The 17,080-nt window shown below is 44.0% G+C and overlaps 1 protein-coding gene across 12 annotated transcripts in view; it reads left to right on the top strand.

Annotated features, from left to right (window-relative positions):
* CES5A (carboxylesterase 5A) overlaps positions 1–17,080 on the top strand; it is a 388,742-nt gene that overhangs the window by 357,553 nt on the left and 14,109 nt on the right. For 8 of the 12 annotated variants that reach the window (XM_089319743.1, XM_089319740.1, XM_070061937.2 and 5 more), the window contains 5 exons: positions 3,232–3,370; positions 8,341–8,474; positions 11,113–11,266; positions 13,484–13,588; positions 15,732–15,836. In XM_089319743.1, the coding sequence (XP_089175869.1) occupies positions 3,272–3,370; positions 8,341–8,474; positions 11,113–11,266; positions 13,484–13,588; positions 15,732–15,836 (597 nt within the window). In that variant the 5' untranslated portion in view covers positions 3,232–3,271. The remainder of the gene's footprint in view (positions 1–3,231; positions 3,371–8,340; positions 8,475–11,112; positions 11,267–13,483; positions 13,589–15,731; positions 15,837–17,080) is intronic. The other 4 variants (XM_089319747.1, XM_089319744.1, XM_089319746.1 and 1 more) reach the window with 1 other exon arrangement.

Genomic DNA, 17,080 nt, shown 5'->3' with positions numbered 1-17,080 from the left:
AAAGGAATGAAAGTTGTGAACGAAAACCTACCCAGGGGGAAACGGGAGGAGGTGCAGGCACTGCGGAGGAAGGCAGACCACTGCAGATCTTGGCAAGTCCTTCAGTCATCTCAGTGCTCCCAAACTTGCTGGTCAGCAGAATGGGAGAAGGCGTTGTTGGAACCATACAGATTCCTCAGGCTCCCTTCTGAATCAGAGTCCTCTGATCTGGGCCCAGGAAACTGTATTGTCTGAAAGCTCTCTAGAGATTCTGAGCACCAACCAGCACTGGGAAGCAAGTGAGGGGTTTCTAGAGTCTTGGGTCAGAAGGGACTGTCCAGGTGTTTCCACTCGACCTGTCTCCTGGGCATGGCCTCTATGGTGGCTTTAGAGGGAAGACCCACACCAGACTGTCAAAACTGAACCTAAGGTAATGCCTGGCCCACAGTGGGAACTATACAGACACCTGCACGTGAATACTGTATGACACAGGTGTCTTAGGAAGTAGGGAGCTGCCAGTCACTGAAGATTTTCAAGCTTGGGTGGGTTACTAGTTAGCAGATTAACTGGATAATTTATTACCAGGTAGAGGGGTGAAGGAGACTTGTGGGTAGGCAGTAAGACTTTCAAATTCCCAATAATCTTCTGATGTTTCAGATCCTATGTAGCCCTCAGGTTGGACCACATGGGTTCCTGGCACTGGGGTCCCAAGAAAAAAAGGAGTACCCTGGGGGCCAGGATGCTCCCTAGACCACAGAAGATGACCTACATGACCCAGGGACTGAGGACATTAAGCTGAAATTCATTGGTTGATCTGTTCATTCATTCATTCCATTAAAATTGAGAACTAATTCAGTAGTTGGCTCTCTGTTAGGACCTAGCAACACTATGGCAGAGGATTAATAGCTGCCTCAGGAGGACATAGACTGGTGGTGTTGGGGGAAGGACATGAGTAATGACTGACAATTAAAATAGAGAACAACAAAGGCACCATCAGGAGGTCAGAGAAGGGTGTCGGGGGGAACACAGAGAACCACTTAGCCCAGCCCCCCTGGGATGTCAGGGATGGCTTTGCTGAAATGAGCCAGGCCTGAATTTTTGCTAAACAACACACGAAGGGGCTGGGGACATCAAATGTCTGTCGGAGAGTGCGTTTGCAGCAGTGATTTCCCACTGCTAGTACTGTTCACTATTAAGAACACAATGAGCATTAACTGATCAAGTACTGTGATAGACATATCCACACATATGAGTAACTCTCAGTCTTCCCGTGTCTGGCTCTGGGATTGGAGCTAGGAGGTATTTGGAGCTTTTAGCTGCTCACAGTTGGGTTGGAAAGATGATAATTCTCATGCATACACTTATGACAAATTCTAGGCAAGAACACACACATGCAGGCATTTCCAAAGAAAAGCTGCAGTCTAACTGGAAAAGTCCCAGAAGGCTCCCTGCAGGAAGCAATACTGGACTAAATCTGAAAGAAAGGGAAGAATGTGAGCGGGCAGCTATGAGGGGAGAGTTGTCCAGAGCGAGGGGCTAACTTAAGAACCTGGTGGTCCAGAGCGAGGGGCTAACTTAAGAACCTGGATGCGAGGGAAGAGATGTATAATTTGGGGCATGCTCGGGCTGACTTGCCCCAATTGGTAGAGTTGGAAACATACTAGGGGATTCCAATTCAATCCCATCAAGGTGGCATGTGCCAATGCCATCTCACTATTCCAAGTGATCAATTTCAGTTCACAATTGATCATAATGAAAGGACTAAGAGTCAAAGGGAGCACATAAACAAGTCTAGTATCTGCTAACACTAACCGATAGAATAAATAAAGGGGAGAGTGATCCAACATGGGAAGTGAGATACTCAGCAGACTCATAGAATGGCGGATGTCCTAAATAGCACTCTGGCCTCAGAATCAGCCCTAAAGGCACTCGGATCTGGCTGAAAAGCCCATGAGAGTATTTCAGGCATGGAAAGCCAAGACACTCTGGCAAAAAGATCTCTGTGAGTGAGATCCCAGTGGAAAGAACAGGTCTTCAAAGAGGGAGGTGCCTTTCTCTGAAGGGAGGAGAGAACCTCCACTTTGACTATGACCTTGTCTAAACAAGATAAGAGTCGGAGAACTCAAGGGGCTTCCATAGCCTTGGAAACTCATGACTGGTGCATAGGGAGATTACTGATGCCATAAACAGGAGTGTCAATTTGTAAAGTCAACAACAGGAGTCACTGTGCACTTACTCCTCATGTAGGATCTCTGTCCTTAATGTGCTGTACACTGAGGCTTAATGCTATAACGAGTACTCAAACAGTATATTTCACTTTGTGTTTCTATGGGGGTGCAAACTGTTGAAATCTTTACTTAATGTACACTAAACTGATCTTCTGTTAAAAAAAAAAAAAAAAGAAAAGAAACTATCAATTCCCAACTTGACTCTCACTGGGATTAAACATGACAATAGGTCTGATCTGATTTCATCATCATTTAAAAAAAATCATCTATTATTTTTCACTTTATGTTTCTGTGTGGGAACAAACTGTTGAAATCCTTACTTAAGGTATACTAAGCTGATCTTCTGTATACTAAGATAATCGAAAATGAATCTTGATGTGAATGGAAGGGGAGAGGGAGTGGGAAAGGGGAGGGTGGTGGGTGGGAGGGACGGTATGGGGGGGAAAGCCATTGTAATCCATGAGACGTACTTTGGAAATTTATATTCATTAAATAAAAGATAAAAAAAAAAAAAAAAAAAAAAAAAAAAAAAAAAAAAAAAAAAAAAAAAAAAAAAAAAAACCTGGATGCATAAATGTCCCTGGAAGTCTCCCTGCCTGGTTCTTGGTAGGGAGGCTTGGCTGTCTCTTTGCTCCTTGGACAGTGGAGAAGGGGCTGTGAGAGCAAAGTAATTGCTTTTCAACTCAGTGTCCTGCCCTTTGCAAGCTGGGGCCTCCTTGAGCCAGCTTTGTGTGTGTCTCTATTATGGTGGTGGGAGTGTGCTGATAGTTCTTGATACACTTCATCTGCACAGTGAGCTTTCCCCCTCGGCAAGTGTATCGAGGGGAATTAGAGTTAGTTTTCTCACTCTACTTGTTTTGGAAACCACGAGGAGCTGCTTAGGCTTTGTACCAGTAGCTCCCATATGCCTCTTCTGTTCAGATAGAGGTGGCCAGGCCTCTCTGCTGTCATAGCCGTTGACCCCCCCACCCCAGGCAAGTTTGCTGAAAGCAGTTCTGGGGACATTCTCTTTCCTTTCTCCAAGGTGCTTCCAGAACTCAGAGTGGCTGCTCTCAGATCAACACATGCTCCAGGTGCATTATCCCACATTTGAAGTGTCAGAAGACTGCCTGTACCTTAACATCTATGCGCCAGTCCCTGCTCAGGAGAACTCCAACCTCCCCGTAAGGCTGTCTGCTGCACTTGGGGCTCCATCTAGTGGGTTTGGGCCTGGGATTCAGCAAGGGTGGTAGGGTATCTGGAACTGAACCTCCCCTACTGTGGGTTAAAGAGAAATGAAATCACATCAATGACTTGTTTACAAAATCAGTAGAATGGTAGATTTACTTTGCTGACATTTTTTATTGCTTTACTGGCAGTGACTCTACCTTTCATCTTTATTTGTTTTACCCCCTCTTATTATATTTAAAGTTTTTTTGAGAGGTAGGGAGGGAGGGAGATGGGAGAAGGGAGAGGGGAGAGGGGAGAGGGGAGAGGGGAGAGAGAGAGAGAGAGAGAGAGCAAGCTTTCATCAGGTGATTCACACTCCCTGAAGGCCTGCAATGGTCAGGGCTGGACTGGCACCAGAGTCAGGACTGGGAATTCAATCCTGGTCGCCTATGTTCCAAGCTGGTATCAAGAGCTGGAGCTGGGAACTGAAGCTAGGCACTTTGATGGAGGATGCAAGCATCTTAACTGCTAGGCCGAGCACTTGTCTTCTCCTCCTACTTCCTTGCCTCTTAATATTTAATAGCCTGTAAACTTTCAGAAAATATACTGCTTAGAAGAATTCTGGTTTTTTTTTAAATAATTTGAGAAATTTTTCTCCTCCCCAAAGAAACCTTTTATTTAAGGAATACAAACTCCATGCATTTCATAAGTACAACTTTAGGAATGTACTGATTCTTCCCACCACACCCGCCCTTCCACCCACTCTCCCACCCCTCCTTCTCCTTCGCTCATTCTCAGTCCCATTCTCCACTAAGATCCATTTTCGATTAACTTTATATACAGAAGACCTACTCTATACTAAGTAAGTAGTTCAACAATTTGCAGGAAAAACTGCTAATCAACAGTCAAAACAAGGGCTGTTCAGAGTCATTGCATCTTGAAGTTAATTTCACTTTTTTTTTTTTTTTTTAGAAACTTAATTATCCTTAAAGAAGCACTCAAGAATGATACATCTTTTGCCAGCACTTAGACATAATTATAATACAACTCTTTGAGGACAGAGGTCCTGCATGGGAAGTTAGTGCACAGTGATTCCTGTTGTTAATTTAACAATTAACACTCTTATGTATGACATCAGTGATCATCCGAGGCTGTTGACATGAGCTGCCTAGGCTATGGAAGCCTTTTGAATCCACAAACTTTGTCAGTATTTAGACAAGGCCATAAGCAAAGTGGAAGTTCTCTCCTCCCTTCAGAGAAAACTACCTCCTTCTTTGATGACTACTTCTTTCCACTGGGGTCTCACCCACCAAGGTCCTTCATGTAGGGCATTTTTGCCACAGAATCTTGACTTTCCATGCCTGAAATGCTCTCATGGCCTTTTCAGCCAGAGCAGAATGTCTTAAGGGCAGATTCTGAGGTCAAAGTTCTATATAAAGCGATTGTCATTCTATGAGTCTGCTTCCCGTGTTGGAGAATTCACTCTTTATTAATTCTATTTATTATTATTACCAGATACTTAATCCTATCCATATGATCACTCTAATACTTAAGATGGCATTTTTACCACACAGCTTAATGGGATTTGGGGTCCCATAGCAAGTTTTTAAACTGTAAGTAAGTCTGTAGGAATGTATGCAGAACTATACAGCTTTACAGTTACAAACTTCGTACACTTCATAATTACAACTTGAGGAACATGGTGGTTTTTCCCAGTGCCCGACCTCCCATCCTATACTCCCACCCCTCTTCCTCCTCCTTCTCTTATTCTCACTGAGATCTATTTTCACTTGACATTATACACATATGTTTAACTCTATTAAGAGTTCAACAAATAGTATTAAATAAAATTGTTCCTCAACAGTCAAGGGCTGTTCAAGTCATTGCTTCTCAATGACTTCTTAAAGATGATATTTGCATCCTTCAGTTTTTTCAGTTTGTAGCTAACACAGGTAATACTATTAAATATTTTATTTAAGAATGTAGAAATGGGTTATATGACTATAGTTTTAATGATCTGTGCTTACTTTAAAATCTAGTGTATGAGTGAAATGTTCATTTTTCCATTCGATTATTATTTATAGCCTTTGTTTATATTCCCATTAAACTAAGATCTTTTTGCTTTTTACTTGTTAAACTTCTTATTTGGTGAAGTATTATGACTTTATTGTAATGTAAATTTAAAATATGTTATCTCAAAAACTAAAAAAAGAAAGAAAAGGAAGGAGGGTGGAAGAGAGAGAGGGAGAGGGAAGGAAGAAGGGAATGTTTTGATGTTCTTTATTTAAAGATCACATTGAAACTATTAAAAACTAATTGAAAACTAGTTGAAAATTAAGTCTAGTACCTGCTAACGCTAACCGATGGAGTAAATAAAGGGGAGAGTGATCCAACATGGGAAGTGAGATACTCAGCAGACTCATAGAATGGCAGATGTCCTAAATAGCACTCTGGCCTCAGAATCAGCCCTAAAGGCATTCGGAGCTGGCTGAAAAGCTCATGAGAGTATTTCAGGCATGGAAAGCCAAGACACTCTGGCAAAAGATCTTTGCGAGTGAGATCCCAGTGGAAAGAACAGGTCATCAAAGAAGGAGGTACCTTTCTCTGAAGGGAGGAGAGAACCTCCACTTTGACTATGACCTTGTCTAAACAAGATAAGAGTCGGAGAACTCAGAGGGCTTCCATAGCCTTGGAAACTCATGACTGGAGCATAGGGAGATTACTGATGCCATAGACAGGAGTGTCAATTTGTAAAGTCAACAACAGGAGTCACTGTGCACTTACTCCTCATGTAGGATCTCTATCCTTAATGTGCTGTACATTGAGATTTAATGCTATAACGAGTACTCAAACAATATATTTCACTTTGTGTTTCTATGTGGGTGCAAACTGTTGAAATCCTTACTTAATGCATACTAAACTGATCCTCTGTAAAAAAAAAAAAAAAAAAAAAAAAAAAAAAAGAAATTATCAATTCCCAACTTGACTCTCACTGGGATTAAACATGACAATAGGTCTGCTCTGATTTCATCATCATTTAAAAAAATCATCTATTATTTTTCACTTTATGTTTCTGTGTGGGAGCAAACTGTTGAAATCCATGCTTAATGTATACTAAGCTGATCTTCTGTATATTAAGATAATCGAAAATGAATCATGATGTGAATGGAAGGGGAGAGGGAGTGGGAAAGGGGAGGGTTGTGGGTGGGAGGGACGGTATGGGGGGGAAGCCATTGTAATCCATAAGTCGTACTTTGGAAAATTATATGCATTAAATAAAAGTTTAAAAAAAAAAAGAAAATTAAAAAAATAAAAAAATTTTAAAAATAATGTAAAAATAAGTGTTCAGCCTAGCAATTAATATACTCACACCCCACACTGGAGTACTTGGGTTTGATTCCCACCTGCAGCTCATGACTCCAGCTTGTTAGCAATACAGACCCTGAAAGGCAGTTCAAGTAACTGGGTTCCTGCCACTCATGTGGGAAACCTAAATTGCATTTTTGGCCCCTGGATTTGGCCCCAACCCAGCCTCAACTATTGCAAGCATTTGGGGAGTGAACCAGTGGATGGAGCAGTTTTCTCTCTCTCCAACTTTCTGTTTCTGTTTCTGCCTCTCAAATAAATTTTAAACAATGAAATTCAATGTGCAAAATTCTTGTAGAAGTGAATGTGTGAAAGATATATTCTATAATTTTCAGCCACACCCTCCCATCCTCCTTTCTCCTTGCCTCTACAATAGGCAACTCACTCCATTGTATCATTACAGTGATATCTATTGAGTATTTACTATACACCAGGCACAGGAAATTATTTCAAATTCTACAATAACCCAGTGAGTAAGGATGATTGGACCCAAGATGAGGCATAAGGAGGGCATAAGTGACTTCTCCTATGTTGTATGCAGTAAGTGCTAGGTCCTGGCACTAAAGCCAATGCTGTGTCCAGCTCTCCCTTTTCCTCAGTGGCTTTCTTCTTTCCCTGATATAGGAATTGTAGTTTTTAATATTATATAATACAATTATATATTAATATATTTTAATTATATATTAATGTTATATGATGCAATTACAATTATATAATACAAAAGAGAATGGAAGGTGTTTATTATTCAGTATGTGAATACTGATAGTGTCATTTCAAAAATGTTCTATGTTCTCTGGTCCTTGTTTTTCTAACTAATAAGGTTTGTACACTTCTCTTCCATTTTTTTCTTCTCTCAGAAGATAGAAGAAAACTTATATTCAAACATTTTTTTAATTTATTTATTTATTTTGAGAGAGAGAGAGAGGCCTTCCATTTACTGGTCCACTTCCCACATAGCCACAGCAGCCAGAGCTGGGCTAGGCCTAAGGCAGGAGTCTGGAACTCCATCTGGTTCTCCCATGTGGCTGGTGAGGGCCCAATCACTTGGCCCATCCTCCACTGCCTTCCCAGTTTTACTAGCAGTGAGTAGGATCAGAAGCAGAGTAGCTGGGACTTAAATTGGTGCTCATATAGGATGTTGGTGTCAAAACCAACATCCTAACCATGTTGACCACAAATTCAAACACCCTAAGTGGCTCTTGTTCTTATATGTGCTTACAATGATTTCTACTGTTCTCAGGGTCAAAAGCTTAATGACATCAAATAAATACCATGTGAGCACTTTCATGAACAAGCATTTCTCTGTGATTTTTAGATAGAGAATCTTGCCTAAATCTCAGATAACCTATTGAAATTTTATTATTTTTCACACCTTCCAGATGAGAAAATGAGCCTCAGAAGGGTTGAGTCATCTGTTCAAGGTCACACAGCTATTTCGTGGCAGAGCTAGAGCCCACATGCTTAACCTTGGACCTTCTCCAAAGACAAAACCTCTGATCATGCTTAGACTGGGAACTGAGACTGTTATATTTCCCTGAAGAAAGAATATGCCAGCATGCATGGGGAGGGGATATGAGCACCTGGTGGGCTGAAAGCATTGTTCTTCTCTCCTCTGTAGGTCATGGTGTGGTTCCCAGGGGGTGCCTTTGAGACTGGCTCAGCTTCCATCTTTGACGGGTCTGCACTGGCTGCCTATGAGAATGTGCTGGTTGTGACTGCTCAATACCGGCTTGGAATATTTGGGTTTTTCACGTGAGTCTCCCCAGGAGATTGACACTTTAGATCTCCAAGAGACAGCTGTGCAGTGGCCATATTCAGTGCTCATCAGCTTGAGAAAGTGAGCCTTCCTTGGCATTGAGCAGATTTGGTCCTAATTCATTAAATAATTTCAGCAGCTATAAAATTGAAACTTAAAACTTAAGTGAAGTGCAGTTGTGTGTTTCTGACTGACAGACATCCATCCACGTGGTCAATCAGAGGCCTGGTCACCTTCCATCTTGTGGCTCTGATGTGGATCCTCTAAGACCCCAGATCTTCTGCATTTGGCCAGCAGATGGATCGCAAGAAGGAGGTTTTCCTGGGTTAACCTGGAGGGGGTGCTCATTCCTCTGTTCACATACCATCAGCAGAACTGAGTTGCTTGACCACATCCAACTGCAAGGGACACAGGGAAATGTAGCCCAGGTGTATGCCTGGGAGTCAGGGACACAGGTTGTGTGAGTAGTTAGTGGACTCCGCCATAGGTCTCACCCAAGGCTCTTTAAAAGCTCACCTGCAAATAATTATCCCCCCATCTCCACCTGGGCTTCCCTCCCTCCAATAATACCTGCCATGCATTGGACACTCAGTGAACCAAGCATGGTATGTGCACTTGCCGTACATTACTTCAAAGGAGGTTCAAAATAATCCTAGAGTGAAGTTCTGTTGTTATTCCCATTTTACAGCTGAAAAATGGAGGCCCAGGAGGCTTAAGTAATTTCCAAGAAATCACAGAACAGATCTGAGTCTCTTGACCATATCTATTGTCCTGCCTAAAACATAGCAGGATGAGTCTTGACCAGGTGCAGTTTGAACAAAGAATAATAGATGTGGGGCCACATGAGTGTTTGGAGGCCACTATCAGATCCTGTGTGGAAGGAAGCAATTTTTCAAATATGGATCCTACTTCAAGAGGATCAAAAGCTAGTGGGGCAGATCATGCAGGACCATACATATCCACGTTACTGGGTAGGACATGGCAAATTCTCCAAGAGTGGGAAGCAATGGAAGTGGAGGACAGAGCTGCAGAGGACCAGGCAGCTTCTAGAGAGAGATGACATTTGAATTACACCTTGGGGATGTGGTTGATTTGGGGAAAGAGAGGCTGAGATCTTAACCATTCAGGTATAGGTTTCTCAGCATAAACAGAAATGGAAGAACAGAGTCTGATGTGGGTTCCATGATGGGATGGAGGTAAAAGTGGCCGAGCATGGGTCTTGATTGGATATGTGGGTCTAGGAGAGAGAATGTAGAGTCAGAGCTAGCCCAGCAGTCATAGAGAAAGGGAATGAAGGGGAGGAGTAGTCTGGGGGAGTGGCATAAGGAGGGGAGTAGAAGGCAGTCCTGGAATTACTCTCACATGTGGTGTGCACTGCACGAATTCTCACGGTCTAGGTATTTATTTGGTTCTGTTTCATTTTCACTTGTTCCCCTGCTAATTGTCCACCTATCCTGGGAAATAGGCTGTTCTACAAGCACGGCAGCGTGAGGCATGGGTTATAGTTGGGAGCCTAGATTCTGGGGTCAGCCTTGTGAAATCTCAACTCTGCAGCTTTCTAGCTCTTTCTAGCAAGAGAATTTAAGTTCTCTGGGCCTGAATTTCCTAGTCTGTGAGAGGAAGCTGATGTATCCATTAGTGTCCTGATGGCATGTTCACAGATTTCTCTGACAGGAGCTAGCATGAGTTGTGGCCATGGAGAAATACAGCCACTGTCCAGACTACTTCCCAGCAGAGAGAGAGCATGGGATTGTGGGAGGGACATCCTGGTCTGGCTGTATTTTGCCTGTCAGTGCCCCTCATTTCCTGAACACAGCCAGCCTGGGCTATGCAGGCTCTAGAGGTCCGGCTTGCGGGAGCATGGCAGAATCCAGCACCACCTGCTTCTCAGGCTGTGAGGACTCTGGAAGCATCAGCCAGAAAGCCCTTAGAATATTATCAGGCCCACCTTGCTGCTGCTGCTGCTGCTGTTATTAATTTAGCCATTCTCTGAAACCTCTTGCTGCCTTAAAGACCCACTAGCAGCAGGACCCAGTATCTACAGATTCCAGGGTTATTTTTTTTTAAGATTTATGTATTTATTTGAAAGGCAGAGTTAGAGAGAGAGAGAGAGAGAGAGAGAGAGAGAGAGAGAGAGAGAGGTCTTCTATCTGCTGATTCACTCTCCAGATGGCCACAATGGCTAGAGCTGCACCAATCTAAAGCTAGGAGCCAGGAGCTTCTTCTGGGTCTCCCATGTGGGTGCAGGGGCCCAAGGACTTGAGCCATCTTCTACTGCTTTCCCAGGCCATAGAAGAGAGCTGGATCAGAAGTGGAGCAGCCAAGTGTTGAACTGGCACCCATATGGGATGCCAGCACTGCAGGTGGTGGCTTTACCCACTAAGCTAGAGCGCCAGCCCCAATTCCAGGGTTCTTAAGAATACTCTCAAATTGCATGCACAGTCATATTCTGTGCATTTTTCTAGGGTGCATAGCTTTCATTAGATTCTCAAAAAAAGACAAATTCCCCCAAAAGAATGAGATCTAAGGCTAGTTTTCTCAGCTTTCCCAGGCTTCACTCAAGCCCCTCCCCAAATTCCTGGGCAGCAGGAGACAGTGACTGACTGAGATTTCTCACCCTTTTCCTGCCCCCAGCACTCAGGACCAGCATGCTTCTGGGAACTGGGCCTTCAAGGATCAGTTGGCTGCTCTCTCCTGGGTCCAGAAGAACATCAAGTTCTTTGGTGGAGACCCTGGCAGTGTGACCATCTTCGGCGAGTCAGCAGGAGGCATAAGTGTTTCCGGCCTTGTGAGTTCTCTGCTTTGTGACCTGAATGAGGCCCAGTTGGGGAGGAGGATGAATCAGTCACAGTTCGCTAATACTTTCATGTTGAGCGACACTAACAGACACACTGCCTCCTTTGAGCCCCCTAAGTATGGGGATACTTAAAAAGCCTTATGGGCCGGTGCCGCGGCTCACTAGGCTAATCCTCCGCCTTGCGGCGCTGGCACACTGGGTTCTAGTCCCGGTCAGGGCGCCGGATTCTGTCCCGGTTGCCCCTCTTCCAGGCCAGCTCTCTGCTGTGGCCAGGGAGTGCAGTGGAGGATGGCCCAAGTGCTTGGACCCTGCACCCGCATGGGAGACCAGGAGGAAGCACCTGGCTCCTGGTTTCAAATGGGCGCAGTGCACCGGCCATAGCGGCCATTTTGGGGGGGTGAACCAACGAAGGAAGATCTTTCTCTCTGTCTCTCTCTCTCACTGTCTAACTCTGCCTGTCAAAAAAAAAAATTATTTATCTGAAAGACATAGAGACAGAGGGAAGAAGTAGATGCAGAGTGAAAGAGACAGACTGAGAGCCCTCACCTGGTTGATTCTTGTATCGCCAGCAAAACCCAGGGATAGGCCAGGCTGAAGCCAGGAGCTGGGAACTGAATTTGGATCTCCCGCATGGGTAGCAGGAACACAACAATTTGAACCATCACCTGCTGCCAGGATGCACATTAGCAGGAAGCAGGAATTGGAAGTAGAGCCAAGACTTGAACCCAGACACTCCAGTAAATGCAGTATCTCAAGCAATATTTTACTTGTTATGCTGAATGCCTGTCCCGTAATTTTCTTTCTTTTTACACAAAGTTCATTGGTTCCCAAGACATTTCATTGAATATGTAATTGCAATAACAAGTGCAACTAACGAAACAAGTTTGGGAGCAAACGTACCTGATTCTTGGCAAGAAACTAGTGGACTAGAAAGGTACAGAGGTGCTAGAAAACAGCCCGTAGGCCCTGGGTGGTGAGCATTTCCTAGGCATCAGTCAGCATGCTAACTATGCTAATTACGGAAGTTACTTACGTGGCAGTGGGCTAAGAGAGCTTCTGCTGTGTAACTTTTGATAATATCCAAGGTATATTTGTCTTCAAAGTTAACTCAACTTTACAGTTATGATAACAGCTACTATTGCACGAATGAAATTTGACCAGCTAATTTTCAAAGAGTTCATGTTTATTTCCTTTTTTTTTTTTATTTTTTGACAGGCAGAGTGGACAGTGAGAGAGAGAGACAGAGAGAAAGGTCTTCCTTTTTCCGGTGCACCGCACTGATCCAAAGGCAGGAGCCAGGTGCTTCTCCTGGTCTCCCATGCGGGTGCAGGGTCCAAGCACCTGGGCCATCCTCCACTGCACTCCCTGGCCACAGCAGAGAGCTGGCCTGGAAGAGGGGCAACCGGGACAGAATCCGGCGCCCCAACCGGGACTAGAACCCGGTGTGCCGGCGCCGCAAGGCGGAGGATTAGCCTATTGAGCTGCGGTGCCGGCCTCATGTTCATTTCCTTTTAAAACTTTTATTTATTTACTTTCATTTTATTTGAAATGGAATGAGGACGAGAGAGAGAGATTTCATCTGCTGGCTCATTTCCCAAATGTCCACAATGGTTAGGGCTGAGCCAGGCTGAAGTCAGAGCCTGGAACTCAATCCAGGTTTCTCACATGACAGGGACCCAAGTACTTGAATCATCATTGCTGCCTCCCAGTGTACTCCCAGGAAGCTGAATCAGGAGTGCAACTGCTGGGTCTTGAGCTAGGCACTCTGATATGGGATGCTGATGTCCAGAGTGGTCACTTAACCACTGGCCAAACACCCACCCCTCATGTTAATGATTTCCCCTATTCTTCACAACAGTTCTGTGATTTGAGCTTAATGTTTCCTCCCATTTTGCAGGGGAGTAAATGGATGTTGAGAAATATTAAGCAACTTGCCTGAGGTAACTCATCTAGGAATTGAAGGAGCCAGAACCCAGGTGCCACAGTGTTTGATTTCACTTCAAAGTTTATGAGGAAACTGGGGCTCAGGGAGGTTAAGTAACTCGCCCAAACTTTCACAGCTAATCCTCAAACCCCGAGACCAGGCTTTGTAAGGTTACAGCGCTTAAGGAGGCTTTCTGGGAAGTTTTCTTTGAAGGAGTGGATGGTACACATAAGGAGGAGTGTAATCTGGATAATTTCTCTTGGGTCTCTGTGTTCTCTCTCCAGGTTCTGTCCCCCATGGCCAGTGGCTTATTCCACAGAGCCATCATGGAGAGTGGAGTGGCCATCATTCCCTATCTGAAGTCCCCTGATGATGAGAGGAGTAAAGATGTAGGTATCTTGTTAATATCTCTTTAGCTTCCTCTTTTTGGTCAGGAGTCCATAGACCATCACCTCCTCCCTACGTGCTTGGCTTTCCTTATGGACCATGCTCCAGGAACTTGATGCTGGCCCAAAGTGAGCCTTATTCCTTCATGGAAGGTCTGACTCAACAGGCTATGGGTCAAGCTGTGAATGCAGCATTGTTGATGTGCATGAGTGTGTGTGCACATGTATGCTATAGTCCTTACATCTTACCTATTATTCTTTCTTGTGACATATAACTCAGTCTCTTGTGTTATATACAGCCCATTCCTGTATCTCCTCTATTCCACAGGGATTCACTACCTAGAGTAATGTGTTAAGAGATTCTGAGGCTATTTCTAGCCCAGTGGTAAATAGCACTCTGATTAATGGTGACTAGCATGAGATTTCAGGGGTGGGGGTTGGCATATATTTCTGATATTTGTCATCTGTTATTTTGTCTTAACTCTCTACCAGATAGTAAGGACCTGGAAACAAGGATCTCTTTTTGCTTCATACTCCCAGCATAATACCTGAGATATATTAGGAACCATAAATGTTTGCTGAATAAATGAATGAGTTAATGAACTAATTCATTCAATGTTTAAATTGAGCACTGGTCTGGGCAGTCATCTGGGTATTAATCTTTCTAGTGGTAAATCTTCTTAAATATATTATAAAAATAACAATGTTCTAAGAAAGTTGAGACAGAGCTGAAATTGTAAAAATACCCTCAGTATATTGATTTGTGGTATCATTATAGATATAGCTACTTTGAGTTTGTGCTTATATTTATTCACCCCCAGAACATTTATTGAGTGCCCATTGTTTTCTCAGCTCTATTAGGGCCTATTTTGTCAGTGGAGAATATATAACCTGAATTTGGAGGTATAGAATCTTTCTGTTTTTACCTGGAATTTATGGATAGGTTTGGGTGGATTTGTGAATACCCTCGATTGCATGCAGACTTGATGTGCTTGTGATTTTTTCATGGGAGAAGGAAGAGAGTGTGTAGTTTTCACTGGATTCTCAGAGCATCTACGCCTCCCAGAAAATTAGTGACTATCACTTTTAATGGACAAAGTCTACAAATATGGAAGGTCAATGATAGGGCAAGAAGGTATTTTTAAAATTTATTTTAAATTTTAAATAGAGTTATATTTTAAATTAATTAAATTAGTTAAATTTTAAATAGAGTTATAGACAGTGAGAGAGAGAGACAGCGAGAAAGGTCTTCCTTCCGTTGTTTCACTCCCCAAATGGCCGCCATGGCTGGCGCTGCACCTATCCAAAACCAGGAGCCAGGTGCTTCTTCCTGATCTCCCATGCGGGTTCAGGGGCCCAAGCACTTGGGCCATCCTCCACTGCCCTCCTGGGCCACAGCAGAGAGCTGGACTGGAAGAGGAGCAACTGAGACTAGAACCGAGCCCCCTTATGGGATGCCGGCGCCGCAGACGGAGGATTAACCAAGTGAGCCATGGCTCTGGCCCTTGTGCAAGAAGGTATTTAGCAAATGGGCTAGGTAGGGAAGGTAAGGGTTCTCAGGATGACAGGAGATTAGATGAGAAAAGGGTTTAATGAAGGCTGTGATGATCTGAAAGGACATTTCAAAGGAGGCAGAGTCTGGACCTTTAAAGGAAATTGCAGAATTGGTGTAGAAGAAGAAACTAATGTCTAGGGCGTGTTAGGCTGTGGTGGGGTGGGAGCTTGGATAGAGCTGACAAATTGAGCATCTGGTGATTAGGAGCTTGCAAAACTACTCACCACTCTAGGGACTCCTAGCTTCATTTGGCACCCCAAGATTGGACCACCGGGCTCCATGGGGCCTAGTGCCATGCAGCTAAGCTTGTAGGATTCTTCATGCCATTCTACAACCATAGGCTGACACAATGGCATCCCCAGCTCTGGCATTTGCTAAAGATGCCAGGAGGGCCAGGCAAGAGAGTAAGGACAGTGCAGTGCCAACCTATCTTCAGTGTGTTTGTTCCCTTACAGGGGCATGGGACTGGAAATGGCTGTGGCTTCATGTAGGAAGGACCAGCCTATGGCTGCTTGGAGGACACTTCCAGACTTTCGTTTTCCATAGATGCTTTCAATATCATGCTCTGACCTGGTTCTTCTCTGGAAATAGTTGCAGGTTGTGGCACAAGCCTGTAATTGCAACACATCAGACTCCCTGGCCCTGCTGAAGTGCCTGAGGGCAAAATCCTCCAAGGAGTTGCTGAGCCTCAACCAGGTGATGAGGGAGGGTAGAGTTCTGGGTCAGGGTTACCCTTCTTTTTGTAAGTTTGGGACTTGGAAAAGGGTAGGGTTGGGGACTTGTGTTAACAGCTATAAGAGAAAGTGGTATCTAGAACCCTCATGGGTAATTAAAGAAACTCTGGAGAAGGGGTATTGCTTAGCCTGGAGAAGCTCCAGAAAAAAATGCAAGAGTTGTCCCATAAGTCAGTGAAGGAATCTTACTGGGACCAGGGCCCACACTTGCTCCAGAGGCCCCTAGAAGCTGTAGTCAAGCCAGGAGCGGGAAGTTCTATGAATAGGCCATTTTGGGTGGGTAAAACTGAGAACTTTCTAACACCTCAGTTGCCGAGAAAAGGGCCAGGTGAACTGTCCAGCTCTGCAGATAACTGAGGAAGGTCTAGCTGATCCTTTACAAACTTTTTTTAAAGATTTTATTTATTTTATTTGAGAGTGAGAGTTACAGACTTTGAGAGGAAGAGACAAGAGAGAAAGGTATTCCTTCCATTGGTTCACTCCCCAAATGGTCACAACGGCTGGAGCTGTGCTGATCTGAAGCCAGGAGCCAGGAGCTTCTTCCTGGTCTCCCATGTGGGTGCAGCCCAAAGACTTGGGCCATCTTCCACTGCTTTCTCAGGCCATAGCAGAGAGCTGGATTGGAAGAGGGGCAGCCGGGACTCGAACCAGTGCCCATATGGGATGCTGGCACTGCAGGTGGAAGATTAACCTACTGTGCCATGGCGCCAGCCCCTCTCCTTTACAAACTTTTAATCACTGGTGATTAGTTAGATCAGATGATTTTATATATGCCTTCTAACCTTGAGAGCCTTGGATCATCTTTTTAAAAATAATTAATTTTATTTGAAAGGCAAAATGAGATAGAGGATATAGAGACAGATGTAGAGAAATCTTTTGAAATACCTACAACAGTTGGGGCTGGACCAAACTGAAGCCCGAAGCCTGGAACTCAATCTGAGTCTCCCACATAGGTGGCAGGGATTCAAGTATTTGAGACATCATCTGCTGCCTTCCAGGGTGCACATTAGCAGGAAGTTGGATTAGAAATGGATTAACCAGGACTCTGATATGAGATGCAGGCATCATAAGCAGTGACTTTAACTGCTGTGCCAAACACACACCCCTCTTTGGTAGTCTGAAAGAGCAAGATCATCATATGTCAGAACCCAACATTAGTTAACTGCCATGTGATGAATATTTGATATGAGCTATGAGCACATGAAA

The sequence above is a fragment of the Oryctolagus cuniculus genome, chromosome 18, assembly GCF_051225735.1.
Source record: "Oryctolagus cuniculus isolate XC-2025 breed Fujian yellow rabbit chromosome 18, ASM5122573v1, whole genome shotgun sequence".
NCBI lineage: Eukaryota > Metazoa > Chordata > Mammalia > Lagomorpha > Leporidae > Oryctolagus > Oryctolagus cuniculus.
The sequence above is the reverse complement of the archived record's forward strand: the minus strand, read 5'-3'. Positions and strand labels throughout refer to the sequence as shown.